Raw genomic sequence first — 15,201 nt, 5'->3', positions numbered from 1 at the left:
TCTATCACTCCCCTGCCTCAACTGGACAGGGGGAGAGAAAATATGATGAAAGGCTCATGGGTTGAGATAAGGAAAGGGAGATCACTCACCAATTACCATCATGGGCAAGACAGCCTCAACTTGGGGAAATTAATTTAATTTATTGCCAGTCAAAAGTCAGAGTAGGATAACGAGAAGTAGGAAAAAAACTTAAAACACCTTCCCCCACCCCTCCCTTCTTCCTGGCCTCAACTTCAGTCCTGACTTCTCTAACTCCTCCCCACCAGCAGTGCAGCGGGATGGGGAATGGGCGTTACGGTCAGTTCATTTTGCATTGCTTCTGCCACTCCCTCCTCCTCACACTCTTCCCCTGCTCCAGTGTGGAGTCCCTCCCATGGGAGACAGTCCTCCGTGAACTTCTCCAACGTGGGTCCTTCCCACGGGCTGCAGTTCTTCACGAACTGCTCCAGCGTGGGTCCCTTCCACGGGGTGCAGTCCTTCAGGAACAGACTGCTCCAGCGTGGGTCCCCCATGGGGTCACAAGTCGTGCCAGCAAACCTGCTCCAGCCTGGGCTCCTCTCGCTCCACGGGGTCATGGGTCCTGCCAGGAGCCTGCTCCAGCGTGGGCTTCCCACGGGGTCACAGCCTTCTTTGGGCATCCACCTGCTCTGTCGTGGGGTCCTCCACAGGCTGCAGGTGGATATCTGCTCCACCGTGGACCCCCATGGGCTGCAGGGGGACAGCCTGCCTCACCATGGGCTGCAGGGGAATCTCCGCTCTGACGCCTGGAGCATCTCCTCCCCCTCCTTCACTGACCTTGGTGTCTGCAGAGTTGTTTCTCTCACATATTCTCACTTCCTTCTTCCCGCTGCTGTTGCACAGCAGTTTTTTCCCCTTCTTAAATATGTTATCACAGAGGTGCTATCACTGTCACTGATGGGCTCGGCCTTGGCCAGCAGTGGGTCCTTCTTGGAGCCGGCTGGCATTGGCTCTGTCGAACATGGGGGAAGCTTCTGGCATCTTCTCACAGCCACTACCAAAACCTTGCCAAGCAAACCCAATACTACTGGCCAAAAGAGTGAAGGGTGTATGAACCTTTCCTTCCACTCTGGCTAAGGAGGAGTTTGCTGAGTGTGGCGGTGGTGTTGACCTGCCAAAAAGGCCATTCTGGAAACGTCTTACCCATCCCACTCGAGTACTTTGGTAGTACCACACATTTGAAGTGCTTTCGCGTGTCTGACAAATCCCAGAGCCATCCACTGAGCCTGGCGTTCACATCCTGTCCTGCTTCGTTAAAAGCGTGTTGCAGGCTATTTCTGGAGTGAGCAATGACAGTACCTTCTCTGCCAGAAATGCAGCAGCACGATGGTTATGCTCCTACCCTGCTTGTGTTTGCAGGTTTGCAAGTGCCAGTGCAGGAAGGCTAATGAAGCTCATGCTTGCAAGTTGTCTGGGGGAAAAAGTACCAGCAGGCTATCTGTGCATCGGTGGAGTGTTGGTAAATTAATGCCTCTTCCCAAACATACCTTTTTGGTAAAGGCTAAGGTCTGTGTTTTGCAGCACCCTGTCCTTGCAGTGTTGCCAGTGTAAGGCATAAGGTCAGGCACTCTCATTCTCGTAAGTGAAGCCAAGCAGCTGAACTCCCTGCTAGATTACGTCGTTTGCAGTGGGCTGTTGTAATCAAGCAGGGGGCAAATTAACAGAAATGGGGGGGAAGAGGCAGCTGAAACACGTCTGGAGTTTACAACCTGCACCTTCACGCAAGCAGAGTTTGCAAGCCTTCTACAGCAAAATGTACGTTCAAAGGATATGAACAGGTGGGTGGTGTTCCTCTTTTGAGGCTGTTTCATTGTGGAATGCCTCAGGCCGACCCAAAACTTAAATTTGTGCTTTCTGTGCTATTTAGGGGTTCTTGTGCATGGCAAGAAAAGACCAGTTTGTTGCTACTCATTAAAAGTGCGTTTTCCATAGAGAAAAGCAATTTTTAAGAAAAGAGTGAAAGCTGTTTCGTTTTTTTTTCCTGTCTTTTTTCATCTTTAATACATGCATGGTTTCAACAGCACAGCCCAAGCAGATCCACTGCCAGTCCCAGTCAATGTAGTGGTAGCCTCCTGAGAGACTCAAAGTGAAAAAAAAGGCAGCAACTGTTGGGACTGGAAGGGCCAAACTGGTTAATGCTGTATTTGCATCAGTCTTCATTTTGAGGTGCAGGCTGCATTTTTGAGCAGGGTGTTAAACAGCAATAGCAAGCAATGAGATCTCAGCCAAGAGGAGGAGAGGACGAACCCACAGCTGTTAGATGTTTACAGGTTGTCATGGCCTGACAAAATTAATCTTCAAACAGTGCAAGAGTTGGCTCAGTCAATCCCAGAACTATTTGTAATTACCACTGAAAATTTGTGGAGGGCAGGTAATGCACCAGGAGACTCAAAAAGTGCATTATGGCACCTGCACAGCAATCATGACAGATTGTACTACACCAGCCTGATTTTCTCCTGTAACGGGGTAAGAGGTGATGCTGACACGCAGGCGCAGGACACTTGGCACATCGCTTGGCACTGCCAAGGCTTTTTAACGGTTTAAATGAGATTACTAGGATGTGGGTGCAGACTTCGTTGGATGATTGCATCCGGTGCCAATGGTTTGTGGCCACGTTGCAGAGATATTTCAAGCAAGGTTTAGGATTGTTTGGGTTTTTTTTTTTGTCAGTCTGGTCCCACTTGGCATTTTTATTATTGATCTGGATGCTGGACTGTGGCATGTGCTTCTGACCTCTGCAGATGACATTAAACTGGGAGGCACTGCCCTGGAGCACAGGATAAGGACTGAAAATGACCCTGCCAAACTGAAAAAGTGGTTTGGAAAATAAAAGGAATTACTCTGAAAAAGGACAGGTGCAAACACTTATTTGTGCAAACAATTCCTTTGCATCCGTGCAGCATGTCTGGGAAACTTCTTTCCCTTGTGATGGCTGACAAGCTGCTCCTGGGCACACAGAATAGAAAAGGAAAAAGATAAAATCCACACTTATCAGCACAGGACATGAAAAAACAGTATCTCGTACTGCTCATATGTGCTGGCTGGAGATGGTGTGGAGGTGGCCTGGAGGTGGTCTGGGGCAGGGGGCCAGAGGGATGAGGGTGCCCATTGCGGCCATGAAAAGAAAAACCACAAGAATGCCTGTGGATGTTGAGTCCTTGGGTGCTGGGTGGCCCTGAGACCATCTGACCCTGGGGAGGTGGCCTTGGAGATGCTTGAACTTGGAGGTAAGCACTGGGGAGGGGAAGAGCAGAGATGTTTCCCTTCTCCTCACCTCCTTATCTCTTCTCCTTCCTTTCTCCTCCCCTTGTTTCTGTGCAATTAAAATTAAGACAAGCAGGAACATCGCGCCCCCCTCCCCCGGGGACCATGAGCAGATGTGATAAAGAGGAGGAACCCGATGTAGCAAACATAGGTTATTTTGGAAGGCATGGGACCCCTGCCATCCTCCTTCCTGCAGAGACTGACGTGCTGGGGGAGGCCATGGCATCAGGGGTCTCTTCCCACTGCGCTGCACAGGGGCACTGAGGCTTTTAAATATAAAAGGCTCTTGGGTGCTGCAGAAAAATATAGTAGAAGGTGGAAAAGTGTGTTTGCAGCTGCTTTTAAGGACAGGATGGCACGTCCAAACCAGGGCTCGTGTGCTCTGGGCATGGCAGCCATGGAGGGACTGCCAGGGGCGGCGGGAGGGATGGAGCTGCAGACTGGGAGCGTGGGTTAGGCTTTAGCCTTCAGCTGCCGGCAGAGAAAAGGCTTTTCCCCCAGTACAAGCACCCATGCAACCCATGCTTTCGTGTGGGTCTGTCTGTGCCTGCCTGGCAAAGGCAGCTTGTGTCCAAGGTCCGCATGGAAACTGATGGGGGACGAGGGGTTTGCCCAGGCGCACGCCATGAGCCCATAGCGGGGGCTGGCAGGAGCCTCACGAGTCCTGGTCCTGCTTGCTGGGCTGCATTACTGCCCTGAACAGCGGCTGCTGAAGCATTTAGTGGGGGTGCACAGCTGCTGATGCCACACGTAAAAAAGCTCCAGCTGGACAGGGTTGCTGGGTCTCACAGGGAAAGAGAAGCAGAAGCAGGATAAAGGTAGGGGAAAAAAGACAAAAAAGCTGTACAAGATGTTACAGAGATGAGGAGAAATGTACAGCTGCAGCTACATGCAGCACAGAGAAAGCTAAACCATGTCTTTGGCATCCCCCTCCTCGGCTGCAAGGGCAATTCAGCTCTAGCATGGACAAACCGAGGCAGGGGAGTGGGAAGGAGATGCTGCAGAGAGTGGCGGGGCACAGGCAGCAGTTTTGGGCTCCTGGGAGAGTCGCTGCACTACTGTGAGATTGAAGGAAGAGTCCAGGAATGTGACCAGCTCACAGGAGCATCTTATTCGGACATATCAGTCAGACCACATCAAATCCTGGCCAAAACATCACAGTTGGCAGGGAAATGGAGTCACCTTCATCTGACTCTTTTGGCCAAGCTGGAGCAGTGTGCACTTGCTTTGCTCATATGGTAAAAGCAGTCCTTCCTCCCAGAGGATGCCTCGAAGGAAGAGCTTTGAGAATAGCCTGTTCTAGGAAAAAAACAGCAGCTGAATGTCAGCTGAATGTCTGACTAAGGCCAGAGCAAAAAACCCTCAGAAAAGGACCCTCAAAGGACTGTTTTACTCAAGGTAGCAAAGCTCCTCAGGTCCCCTTTTGGCCCAAGAGGACCCAGCCCAGCCCTGGTGTCCCTCTTTTGGCCTCTCCGGGGTCAGCTGCTGGGACTGCAGGCAGAGGGTGTTTTGGCCTTGGGATGCTGCTTTGCTGGTACTCACCCCAAACCAGCAAGCAACAGGCTCACACCTAGGGGCTGATGCAACCCACTGTAACTGCAGCCTAGCATCTCCCTAGGGAGCACATTTGCAAACGGTGCCTAGGTGCAAGCACTGTTTTCGGGGGGGAAGGCAGAGGAGCCTTCCATTGGACGCCTCTCTTCTCTGCACTGGCATGGGAGCAGTGCATTGCTTGGCAGGGGTGCAGGGTCCGATCTGTCACCAAAAATCTGTATGAGCAGGGTGGGTGGTCCTCTGTCGTGGGGCTGCCAGGCTGGTTCGAGTCAGAAGCTGCGCAGGCAGGCAAAACACAGGCTACTGGGATGCCCAGGAGACAAATATGGGGTTGTGTGACTATGGGAAATGACCACAGAGCTAAAACCCTTTTCTCACGCCTGCCACTGTTTCTGTCCCAGGGTGGGCAGGTGGGGGCAAGGGCGGCTGCTGCCCGGGTGCCTCCTCCCAGCAAGCAGGAACACGCCAGGTCTGACCTGGATCTTTCCAGACAAGCCTGAACATCACAAAACAAACTTCTGACACAGCTGGCTTTCTTTGAGGTTTTGTTTTTTGTTCCTCTATTCTAATAGGTGTCTTCTTCAGCAGCGGATATGCAGTTGCAGTACTTCCCATCTGGTTGCATCAGTCTTGCAAACTGATCTGGTGAGCAGTGCTGCTGATGCAGTGACTAATGAGCAGGAGGGAACCTGAAATCCTGCCACTTTCTAGAAACTTTGCGAAGACCAAGCTGAGAGCTGAGAGCCCGCCCCGGCTTTTAGTCTGCAGAGCTGTGCCAGGAGAGGCTCTGCATGCACTTGCAAAAAGGGCACGGTAAGCCTGAAAGCCCAAAGCCACTGCATCCCAAGACTCAGGTTTTTTACCCATTGCAGATTTTTTTTATTTCTCCCTGCTTTCAGTTATTTGCTGCTTTTATGGTCCTGGTGATCCCCTACGTGATCAGACACGTGGCTCTCAGGGTTTCTTACATACTCCCCTGTCTGCCTTTGAGGCAGAGGGTACCCTGGTAGTGGTGACATGTGGGACTTTTCTCCTGCATCCTCAGACACCCCACCACACCTCTGAGAGCCCCAGCAGTCATTGGGTGCAAGCTCTGCCTGGCAGTCATGGGCTGGCAGCAGTACAGCCTAGGAGGGGAGCTGGAAAGTCCCAGCTCCAGCCCAGACTGTATCTCTCCATCTCCAGTGCATGGCTGGGCAGATTACTCAGTGCCTGTGCTTTAGTTTCCCCATCTTTGTAGATGGCATCAGTGCCTGCAAGCCTTGCTATGGAAATTAATTACACGTGGCCGTGGTCTGCAAACAGGCCAAGCTCAAGCCCATCTGCAGAGGATCTGACCTGTAACGCTTGGGGCAGCAGCCTGGCATCACAGCAAGCGACATCCACATGTAGTGTTGGCAGCAGAAGAGTGTCAAACCAACCCAGCTGCAGCAATGCATTGGTGTGGGCAGTAACAGAGAGCAGCTGCAGTATCCGTCCCATCTACCCACCACATCTAGGCAGAGATGGCAGAGGAGCCAGAGCTCCTGGCACCCCTACGCAAAAGCCTGGGCTGCTGCCCCAGCAGCCAGCTCTGCCTTTGAGTGTGGGGGGACCGAGGAGTCCTGTAGGCCCAGCATGGGACAACAGGATGCCACATAGGACGTAGCATTGCTCTTGGAGGCCAACCCTCGGTTTGGACATGATAGCTGCATGCTAGTTCAAGAGATAGGGGCCAGTGCAGCTCCCCGTCAGTCTGCAGAGGGACAGCAGCTTTGTTGCCCAGGGAAGGCTTTTGACTTTCCCCACTAGACTCACCAGGTTGTCTGCGCGGAGCCTGACTTGCCCCACTCCCTGCTGGATGCATGCCTGCAGGCTGCATGGCACTCACTTTTGGCTCAAAAACACCTCTTCACGAGGCTGGTTGCACATGAGCACTATGGGATATGCACCCCGTATACAGGTCCTCTGAGGCAGCCGAGACAACGCGCTGGGCATTGCTTCTCCACGTGGCTGCCGTGTGGAGCAGCGCTGCCCCTGGAAGGGGTCTTACCATGGGCCAGAGCAGGGCAAGGCTGCAGGGCACTGGCTGCTGTGGGTCTGACTCAGTGCTTTGCAGCCCTGAAGATGGTGCCTGCCTCACAGTGCCTGCATGGGCAGGGCACGACTAAACCTCCCACCAACAGGCTTTTGCTGTTTTTAAATTAGGAGAAGTCACTTTAACCATGGGCAGCTGATCTGGATTGTCCTCTGCATCCATGGCTCGGTACAGAGCAGGGAGATGTGGAGCCGGCACAAGCACAGGCGCTGCTTCCCCACGCATGGCAGACACTGCGCCTCTGTGCACATGCGTGTGCACGAGGGAGGTATAGAAATAACTCGTTTTCTCATAGCAGAGATTTTCTGGATGAAGAGACACCCAGGTCCGACAAATTTCTGGGGTGTTGGACAGTGTGGAAAATCCAGTTGTGCTCTTTGTTGTCCTTTGACAGCTATTCACCCTGGCTGTTATTTCCTGCTCTAGCGCACTGATGCCTCCAATAGATCCTGATCCTCAGTTTGATTTGAATTTCATTAAACTCCACAGAAGAGCCTTCTCCCAACTCTGAACACCTCTTGCTGGGGATATCTGCAGCTGCTTTTGGGTCCACCAGTGATGAGAACAGGGCCAAGGGAGACGGTGTGCCCGACCATGTCTCAAACGTGACAGAGTCCTGAGCCTTTTTGGGTCAGACTGGGAGCCTGAGTCTGGCATCAGTGAAGGAGAGCTCTTGTGCAAGCCTGCACCTTCACTTTTGCTGCTCAGCTTTTCTCTCTATTGCCCTAAGGCCCAATTACAGATTTTCTTGGAAATGTAGGTGGAAGGACATGGCTCCTTCTTCTAATCCTTGGTGCTTAAGTGTTTGATGGTTTCCAAAGTGCCAGTGTCGGTGTAGCCTGTCACACATCCCTAGGCAGACTGTGTGCATCCTTCACTACTTTTGCATCTTTTCATGAATACCCTGAAAGACTTAAAAACCCCCAGTAGCTTCTTGAAAGCAGAAATAGAAGAAACCTCTTGGAGTGAGCTCTCTGTACAGTGTGTTTATTGTGCCGTATCACGTCTAGTTTTACACTAACTGAACTGATGAAGTCCAGGATTTTCTCGGAGCCCATCCTGAAAAGTCCGTATGTTTTTTTGTGCAATGGGATATCTGCTCTACTTCAGTCCTGTTTTTCTATATATCCCCAGAGCCACACTCAGCGACTCCTCTCCAAAGCGATCTCAGACATGGTATTTGTACACAGGAGCCACTTGTGTCTGGCTTACAGTCCTGCCAGGGGTGAAATCAGGAGCACCCCATACTTTCAGAACATTTAGGTTGCAAAATGACACTCTGAGCAGGAGGGAAATGCTAGAGCCAAGGCTCCCAGCAGGAGCTGGCTTTCCCAGTTGTGCTGTGCAGTGCTATCATTGGTGGCATGACCAGGGTCTGCTTTCCCCGCCTGGCTGTATTTATCTTCCCTTATTTATCTGCCATTTGAGAGTCTTGTGCCTCCAGTCCTTGAGACATTCCTTCTCCTCCCATGTGGACACCAGCTGCCAGAAGCCACTCGCTTCATATGCCAGCACATGCACGAATGGCAGCAACATTACCTCACTGGTGTTGGCCAGAGAGAAATCATAACCTTGCCAGCACCAAAACAGAGATGAACCAAAAATCACACAGGCTCTGTTGCTGCATCACCATTGCGCTGTGGGCTGGTCTTTATTTTGCTCTCCTCTCATGCCTAGGACTCTGCCAGCATTGCTTCTTCCCAAGCAGGAAAGCCACACTCGGTGTGGGTGGGAATAGCCAGGACACCAGCATGCCTTCACACCTCCCTCCCTCCCTCCCCAGGGGCACATTCGTTTTGGGTTTTTTGCTCAGGAAGCACTGACTTGTCATTTCTAACTTTAATTTCATGTCATTTCCCCATAATATGATTATCCTTCCTTTATGTAATTTATTCCCACAGGTGCTTACAACACCTCCCTGCTTATTAGCAGCAGGATTAATTAATGAGCTGTTTATCCCTTACCCCAGATAGTTAACCAAGCTGTTTAATAAAATCAAACCAGACATCTGGCCTAGCAATACCTGACTGGGCAGCCACCTCTTTTATCAACCTTCTGCATTCAGCTGACGGCAAATATCCAGTGCCAGGCACTTAGCAGCTGTCTCACCAGTGTCTGCAGGGCAGGCACAGTTTTTCATATTTATTATAATCCCATAATGACTAAGGCTGCAGCCCAGAAAAATGCTTAAGCTTGTTTTTAACTGCATAGGTGCAGCTAAGTACCCTTAATGGTTGTATGACATGACCATATACTTAAGTGCTTTCCGAACTGCAGCTTTATTGAGGTTTCCGTTCTTGTCATACCACACAGCCTCCCATTTTGCCATCCCTTTCTTCCAGCATGGAAAAAGGGCATTTGCAGGGTGTTCCCCCTTCCAGAATTCCCCAAATGCCCTGTGCTGGGTGAGACGGGTCTGGAGATGTGCCCACGCTCACCCCGGACAGAGCTGCAAGGCTGTCCTTGTTCAACACTGTCAGTAACGACTGCAGGCATTTTTGCCCCTACCCCACTCCCAAGGGGTGGGAGACGGCCCTTCCTGGGCTCCCATGCCTGGTGCCTGGTGTTAGTGCCTGACTGCACCCCTGTTCTCCTGGGGCCAACAGGCAGCGACAGAGCCAGGACAAGGTCCCGCTGTGAAGTTTTGGTTTTTGCAGAGGGTGCTGCAAACTTGCCCCTTGCTTGGGGAATCGGCTGTCTCCCCAGCTAAAGTCGGGGATGGCTGTGCAGCCTGGCTTCAGTGCTCTGTGTGGCTTGGAGGCTCCCAGTTGACATTACAGCCCTGCAGAAACAGCCAAGAGCGGTAATTCCCTTTATACTTCCCTTGGCACTGAGCAATATTTGGGACCTGCCTACTGTGCACGCACGAGGTAGACGGGGTCTCTGCACATCGCTGGACTCCTGTGCCCACTTGCACCAGCCCAGGACCCTGCTCATGGCCTATCAAGCAGCGGCCCCATGCTCAGAGCTGCACAAGCACAGATGCACAAATCCGTTGTGAGCCGCACCAGTGGAGCGGGTGTCAGGGAAAAGGGAGATTCCAGGCTGCTGCAGAGCTGGGGGAGAAGGGAGCAGCATCTTCTCCCCACCTATTGCAAGCCAATCTGGATACACCTCTGCTCCATGCTTTAGGTGTCTGCCTGGCAAATGAAAGGGCCAGTCTCTGCCACAAGCAGCCGCAAGCATAGCCTGTATCTGTAAAATGAGAAGCATGGCCAGGGAGTACAAGAGGAAGGGACGGCAAGGCAAAGCAAGGCAGCAGCAGCTGGAAAAGTGCTCAGTTCCGCAGGGCTGCTGCTGCGTGTTGCAGAGGCTGCCAGCCCTGCCTGCACCAGCAGTTGCACAGCTTAATCACCCTTCCCACTGCACCTCCCCCCCAGCCAGTGAGGCTGCTGGCTTCACGTCCAATGAATCCCTGTCACTTCTGAGTTAGCTGCAAAAACCATGACGCTCCTCTTCCAACAGTGATGGAAGTACACAGCCAGGATATTGAAAACAAAGCAAAATAAATGGACCGTGTTGAGGAAGCAGCTAGGAGGGGAAAGGAGGGGAAGGCATGACTAAAAGAGCCAGCAGGGAAAGCCCTGGATTTGTTTTCAGGGCATGGATGAGCAGGGAGTGGCGAATGCAGTGACTGTTCTTTGCCACCTAGTTGCATAAGGACGGACTGATTTTCTGAGGCTGCTGGGATAAAGCACAGCAAAATCATCACTGAGGAGAGAAGAGTGCTGGGCAGAGGCGCAGGATCAGTCCTCACCATGCTCCTGGCCTGCTAGATCGTGCAGGCCAGGAGCATCACAGTGCCAACCTGTCTGCCGCCAGCAGCCTCCTTTTCTGGCCTTTTGCCATGCATGCAGGCTGTGGGTGCAATCCGAACTGGTGCTGGTCTGGGCTGGCTGACATTGCCATAGCCTCAAAGTTTCTGGAGATTAAGAGGGGACTCGAGTTTCCAGGACAATCTGCTCAGCAGCTGTTGCTTGCAAACGACAATCATCTGAAGGAGGAAGATTAACATTCAGTGAAGAGACTAGACAGAGAAGATTAAGGTTAGTGCTGGTCCACTGGGCTAGCAATGAGGTGTATGGATGACATCCGCAGAAGGGCTACCATTAACAATGATGATAATCATGCCTAAATCTCATGTCTGCTTTCATCTGCAGCACCTTGGTGGAGAAGGAAGGGCTCATCTGGCCCGTAAAATGGGAAAACTTGAAGTGACTTTCTTGCGGTGACACAGCCTGCCACAGGCTGGGAGAAACTCAGTGTCCTATCCACTAGGCCATGCATGGTGCTTCTTGTAGCACAAGGTGGTCACACTGGTCCAGCCACATGAGCAACATCTGGCAGGATGGACCAGCCTGCACCAAAGAACCACGTCAGCTTGTGAAGAGCATCAGCTTTTATAGTGCTTTGAGCTCAGCTAGGAGAGGTGGCAAGGATACAGACCTCGATATCGGCAGGCACTAGCAACACATCAGCCTAGAAAGCAAGGGTAATGGAAATGCAGCCCTGGTCCTGGGAGAGGAGCTTGTTGTAAATGGGACGGATATGTGAAGAAGTGCTCTGCTTCATGTGCATGAGTGGAAATAACCTTAGAGAAAGAGATCAATAATGGTGCTGCATATTCCACCTGGCCTGCCTCTGGGTACTGCAATGCCTGTCTCTCACTGCTGGAAATGCGTGGTCAGGGTATGTTCTCCCAGAAAAGCATCTGCAGCGTGGTAAAAGCAGCAGGGATCCTTTCTGCAGTGAGGATCCAAACTACTCTAAGACAAGTCTGAGATGCACAAACTGTTCCTGCACCGAGATGCAAAAGAGATCGCTGCTCAAACTGTCCTCAAGTTAAAAAGGTAACTCCTCGTGGTAACAATAGCTGGCACACACTAACCCTGTCCAGTGCCCCCAAGACCAGAGCCAACACTCGTACCTTTCCCACTGTACTTCCAAGAGCAGAGAGAGATAGGTGTCAGCAGACTCCCTTCAGCGTTTTAACTTGTTCAATTTTCATGGCAAAGAGGACAGGGCCGGAGACAGAGCCCCATTCTTACCACACTTCTTTTTAAATAAGGCAGTGCTCTGTATTTCTACAGCATGCACAAGATGCGAGTCCACGTGTAAAGGCAGCCCAGCTGTTCCCACTCAGGATTATTACCAGTATTTGGAGGACTGTAAATTTGAGATGTAAATTTGCATCTTTTCTATCAGAGGCACATCAAATTTCAGGGCTTCATTGACAGCGCTGTAACCTCACACCACCTTTTGGGCTGGTGGCTTAGGGGGAGGCTTTGAAACATTGTCAACCTTTTGCACTTCAACGCCCATGTATCAAAACCAACGCCTATGTATCAAAACATTGAAAGGCTTACTAACATTACCTTCAAAAGCCCCACACCCTAAATCTTTTGACTGCTATGTCCTATATATGCTTCTTGTTTGGAGAAGTGGTGTTTGAGTTACAAAGTTTTCTTTCTGCTATAGTACATTTTTTACCTCAACTGTCTTTGAATATGGGTGTCTCCATAGCTCTAAAAATTCCAGTACTGGTGCAGAATAAAACAAGCCACAAGTCCATCTGGTGTAAGTAGTGAGTGAAGCAGGTTTTAATGCACCTGTTTATGCCAGTGGTAAATTTGGCCCTTATAGGTTATAAAATGTGGTCTAGCAGCAGAAAGGATTTGAAAAATTAGATGCTAACTGCTTCTTTATCCAAAGATCAAATGTGGACTAACCCAGCACATCTTTTTAAGATTACTGGCAATTATTTTTTCTTTTCCCTTGAGTGGAGTTCCATTTCCCTAATACTCGGGCTTTGCCAGCAGGTCCTAAAGGGTAGGTCGGTATCTTTGTTACGAGACATTAAGAAAAGAGTGCAATGTTGCCTCTATATGGGTACTAAACAGGGTGCAACTTTATTTACAGTGTAAAGTGCATCACACAGAAGTCGTTTAAAACACACAACAAGCAGTGACATAAATGACAATACAGTACTGGGTAGGGAGGGGAAAGTGTTCCAGCAAGTATCAAAACATCATCAACAGCACTAATACAACAGCCTCTAGTTTCAGCTACTCTGTCCTACCACCACATCTCCTTACGAAACGTGCTGACTGGGTTGATCCTGGGACTCCATGTACTAGTCACTAGTGTGAAGCTGGAGTGCTAAAAGCCATCCCGCAGCCCTAAAGTCTCCAGCAATGTCCTGCCAGCTCTAAGCACTGTCCTCACCACTGCTGTTCTGCTCTGGAGATCGCCAGGGCAGAGTCGGGCACACACCAGAGAAGCACACTGGACCAAAACATGAGAGTGACATATAAATAAAGATCTGCTTTTCTCACTCATGCACTCTTTTCCTTGAGAAGTCCTGTGTTGCTCACTGCAACTTCCATTCATATGCTGTTAAGGCAGCCAAGGAGGTCAAGGAACAAAGTGCCTAGAAATGGTGGTGACTATGGGTTGAAATGTGGACATTATTTACTGAATGCTAACTTCAGTCAAAGCTGTAAACATCGATGGCTGTGGAGCTGGGAGACAGAAGATTGTTGCTACGTGCTAGCAGAGTCCATTAGAAAAAGAAGGTTGTGGGAGCTGCAACAACAACTCTTCAGCTGGTTGCAGCTCCCACTGGGAAGGAATCTACATTCACATTAAATCTGATCCCCTAATGACTCCTATTCTTTACCTATCTGTTTTTCTTTTAATTGGCTGAAAGCTCTTACTGGCTCACAAATTCGCTTGTTTCTTTCTTCCCCATTTCTGGTCTTGGGCTAACAGCCATCAGTTATGTGTCAGTATTTACTAGTGCCCTATTAGTGTAACTGTGAGCTCATTTTGGTGTCATATCACTTTCCTGCGTCCAAGTTCACGCATTCATGAAAGGAAGGTAAATCTATAAAGGGGGGAGGGGTGGGGCAGGTTGTGCACACTCTTAATCTGGAGGGTAACTAAGCAGGAATGCTACAGAAGGTAAAATTTATTTCTCTTTCTTCTTTCCCAGTGCTGACTGCAAGTCACGCTTTTCTATTATTACTGGGAAAAATGAAGCTTCTGATCAATGACTCTCAGGTTCTCACTTTAACATCTCACTTTAGCAGACTTTTTGCTAACTGATGATAATTACCAAACATTTGACCTCAAAAAATGCATGTGATTTCCACCTTGTAATTCCACCACCCTGCTTAACCATGTATCAAAAACCCTATGTATCAAAAGCTAGCAGACAGTTGCCAGACATGTATTTCATAATTTACACAGGAAAGGGATGGTGGTTACAGGCAGGTAGTGAGTCCCATGGCAAATGGGAAGCGCAGGTTTCAGTCGTCTGCCTGCTTCCCACTGCTGGATCCTGGATTATCCAGGTTTAGAGCTACACCTGAACTGCCTGTAAGCCAAAAAGCCTGAAAGGCTCTTGTTGGCTAGACTTGGTCCATTTTTCTCTGAATGACATGATGTTCTCTCATCTCTTTTACATTTTTGACTATTTTACCAATAAATCTCAGGTAAAATTCATGCCGATGCCTTCCATTAAGTCACTCTCCAATGATGTTAATGTCACATAATATACATTACAGAATCTTCTTATGCCTGCAAGAAACTGTGGTTACAACATGGACTTTATCACATGTACTTTTAATTTACACCAACATGAGATCAGAAACAGGCTCAACGCAAAGCTTAGCGGCTCAGTTAGCCTTGCGTAACTATTCTTTACTGTTGAGTTGCTGGACAGCAGTATGCTTTTGCAGATGGTAAGCAGAATTGCCACATTCTGTTTAATCACGGTTGGCAGTACAGTATGGTTTAATTAGCTTACTGTATGTAAGAAATGGGAGGGACTTCACTGTATACAACCACTTCCTCAGTGGACAGTAGGAATCTTTACATTTTTATGTGTATGTGTGTATGGTGTGTGTGTGTAGCAGCATATATTTGATAATACTTTTGTAAATGAAAAATACAGAGGATTTCTTTAAAAATGGAAAGGTATAGTAAAAATGTATCACAAAATAAAATATAAACCAAGGGAGCTGGGGGGGAAGGGAAGCAATGGATTTGATTTACAATGCATTAGATTCCAAGCCCTGGTGCCTAGGCTGAAGAAAGGTATCTGAATGTAGAACTGCTGCTCTGATGTTAAAAGGGATAGAATCCAGCCTTCCGTTTCCTGCGTCAGAAAACCCAAACAAAATAAAATCAGTGCTGTACTGAACACAGCAAACAAGATCAACAGTGAGGCACAAGACGATGGTGTCTGAAAGTATACCAGGGATTAGAGTGTCACAGCTCAAGGT

At 49.6% G+C, this 15,201-nt stretch overlaps 1 protein-coding gene across 1 annotated transcript in view; it reads right to left on the bottom strand.

Annotated features, from left to right (window-relative positions):
- Window positions 1-12,797: 12,797 nt before the first annotated feature.
- SVEP1 (sushi, von Willebrand factor type A, EGF and pentraxin domain containing 1) overlaps window positions 12,798-15,201 on the bottom strand; it is a 135,192-nt gene continuing 132,788 nt past the window's right edge. The window contains exon 50 of the mRNA XM_076362088.1: window positions 12,798-15,074. Within this exon, the coding sequence (XP_076218203.1) occupies window positions 15,044-15,074 (31 nt within the window). The 3' untranslated portion in view covers window positions 12,798-15,043. The remainder of the gene's footprint in view (window positions 15,075-15,201) is intronic.

This window comes from Aptenodytes patagonicus, chromosome Z (genome assembly GCF_965638725.1).
Source record: "Aptenodytes patagonicus chromosome Z, bAptPat1.pri.cur, whole genome shotgun sequence".
Taxonomy (NCBI): Eukaryota; Metazoa; Chordata; class Aves; order Sphenisciformes; family Spheniscidae; genus Aptenodytes; species Aptenodytes patagonicus.
This window is presented reverse-complemented; position numbering and strand designations above follow the sequence as displayed.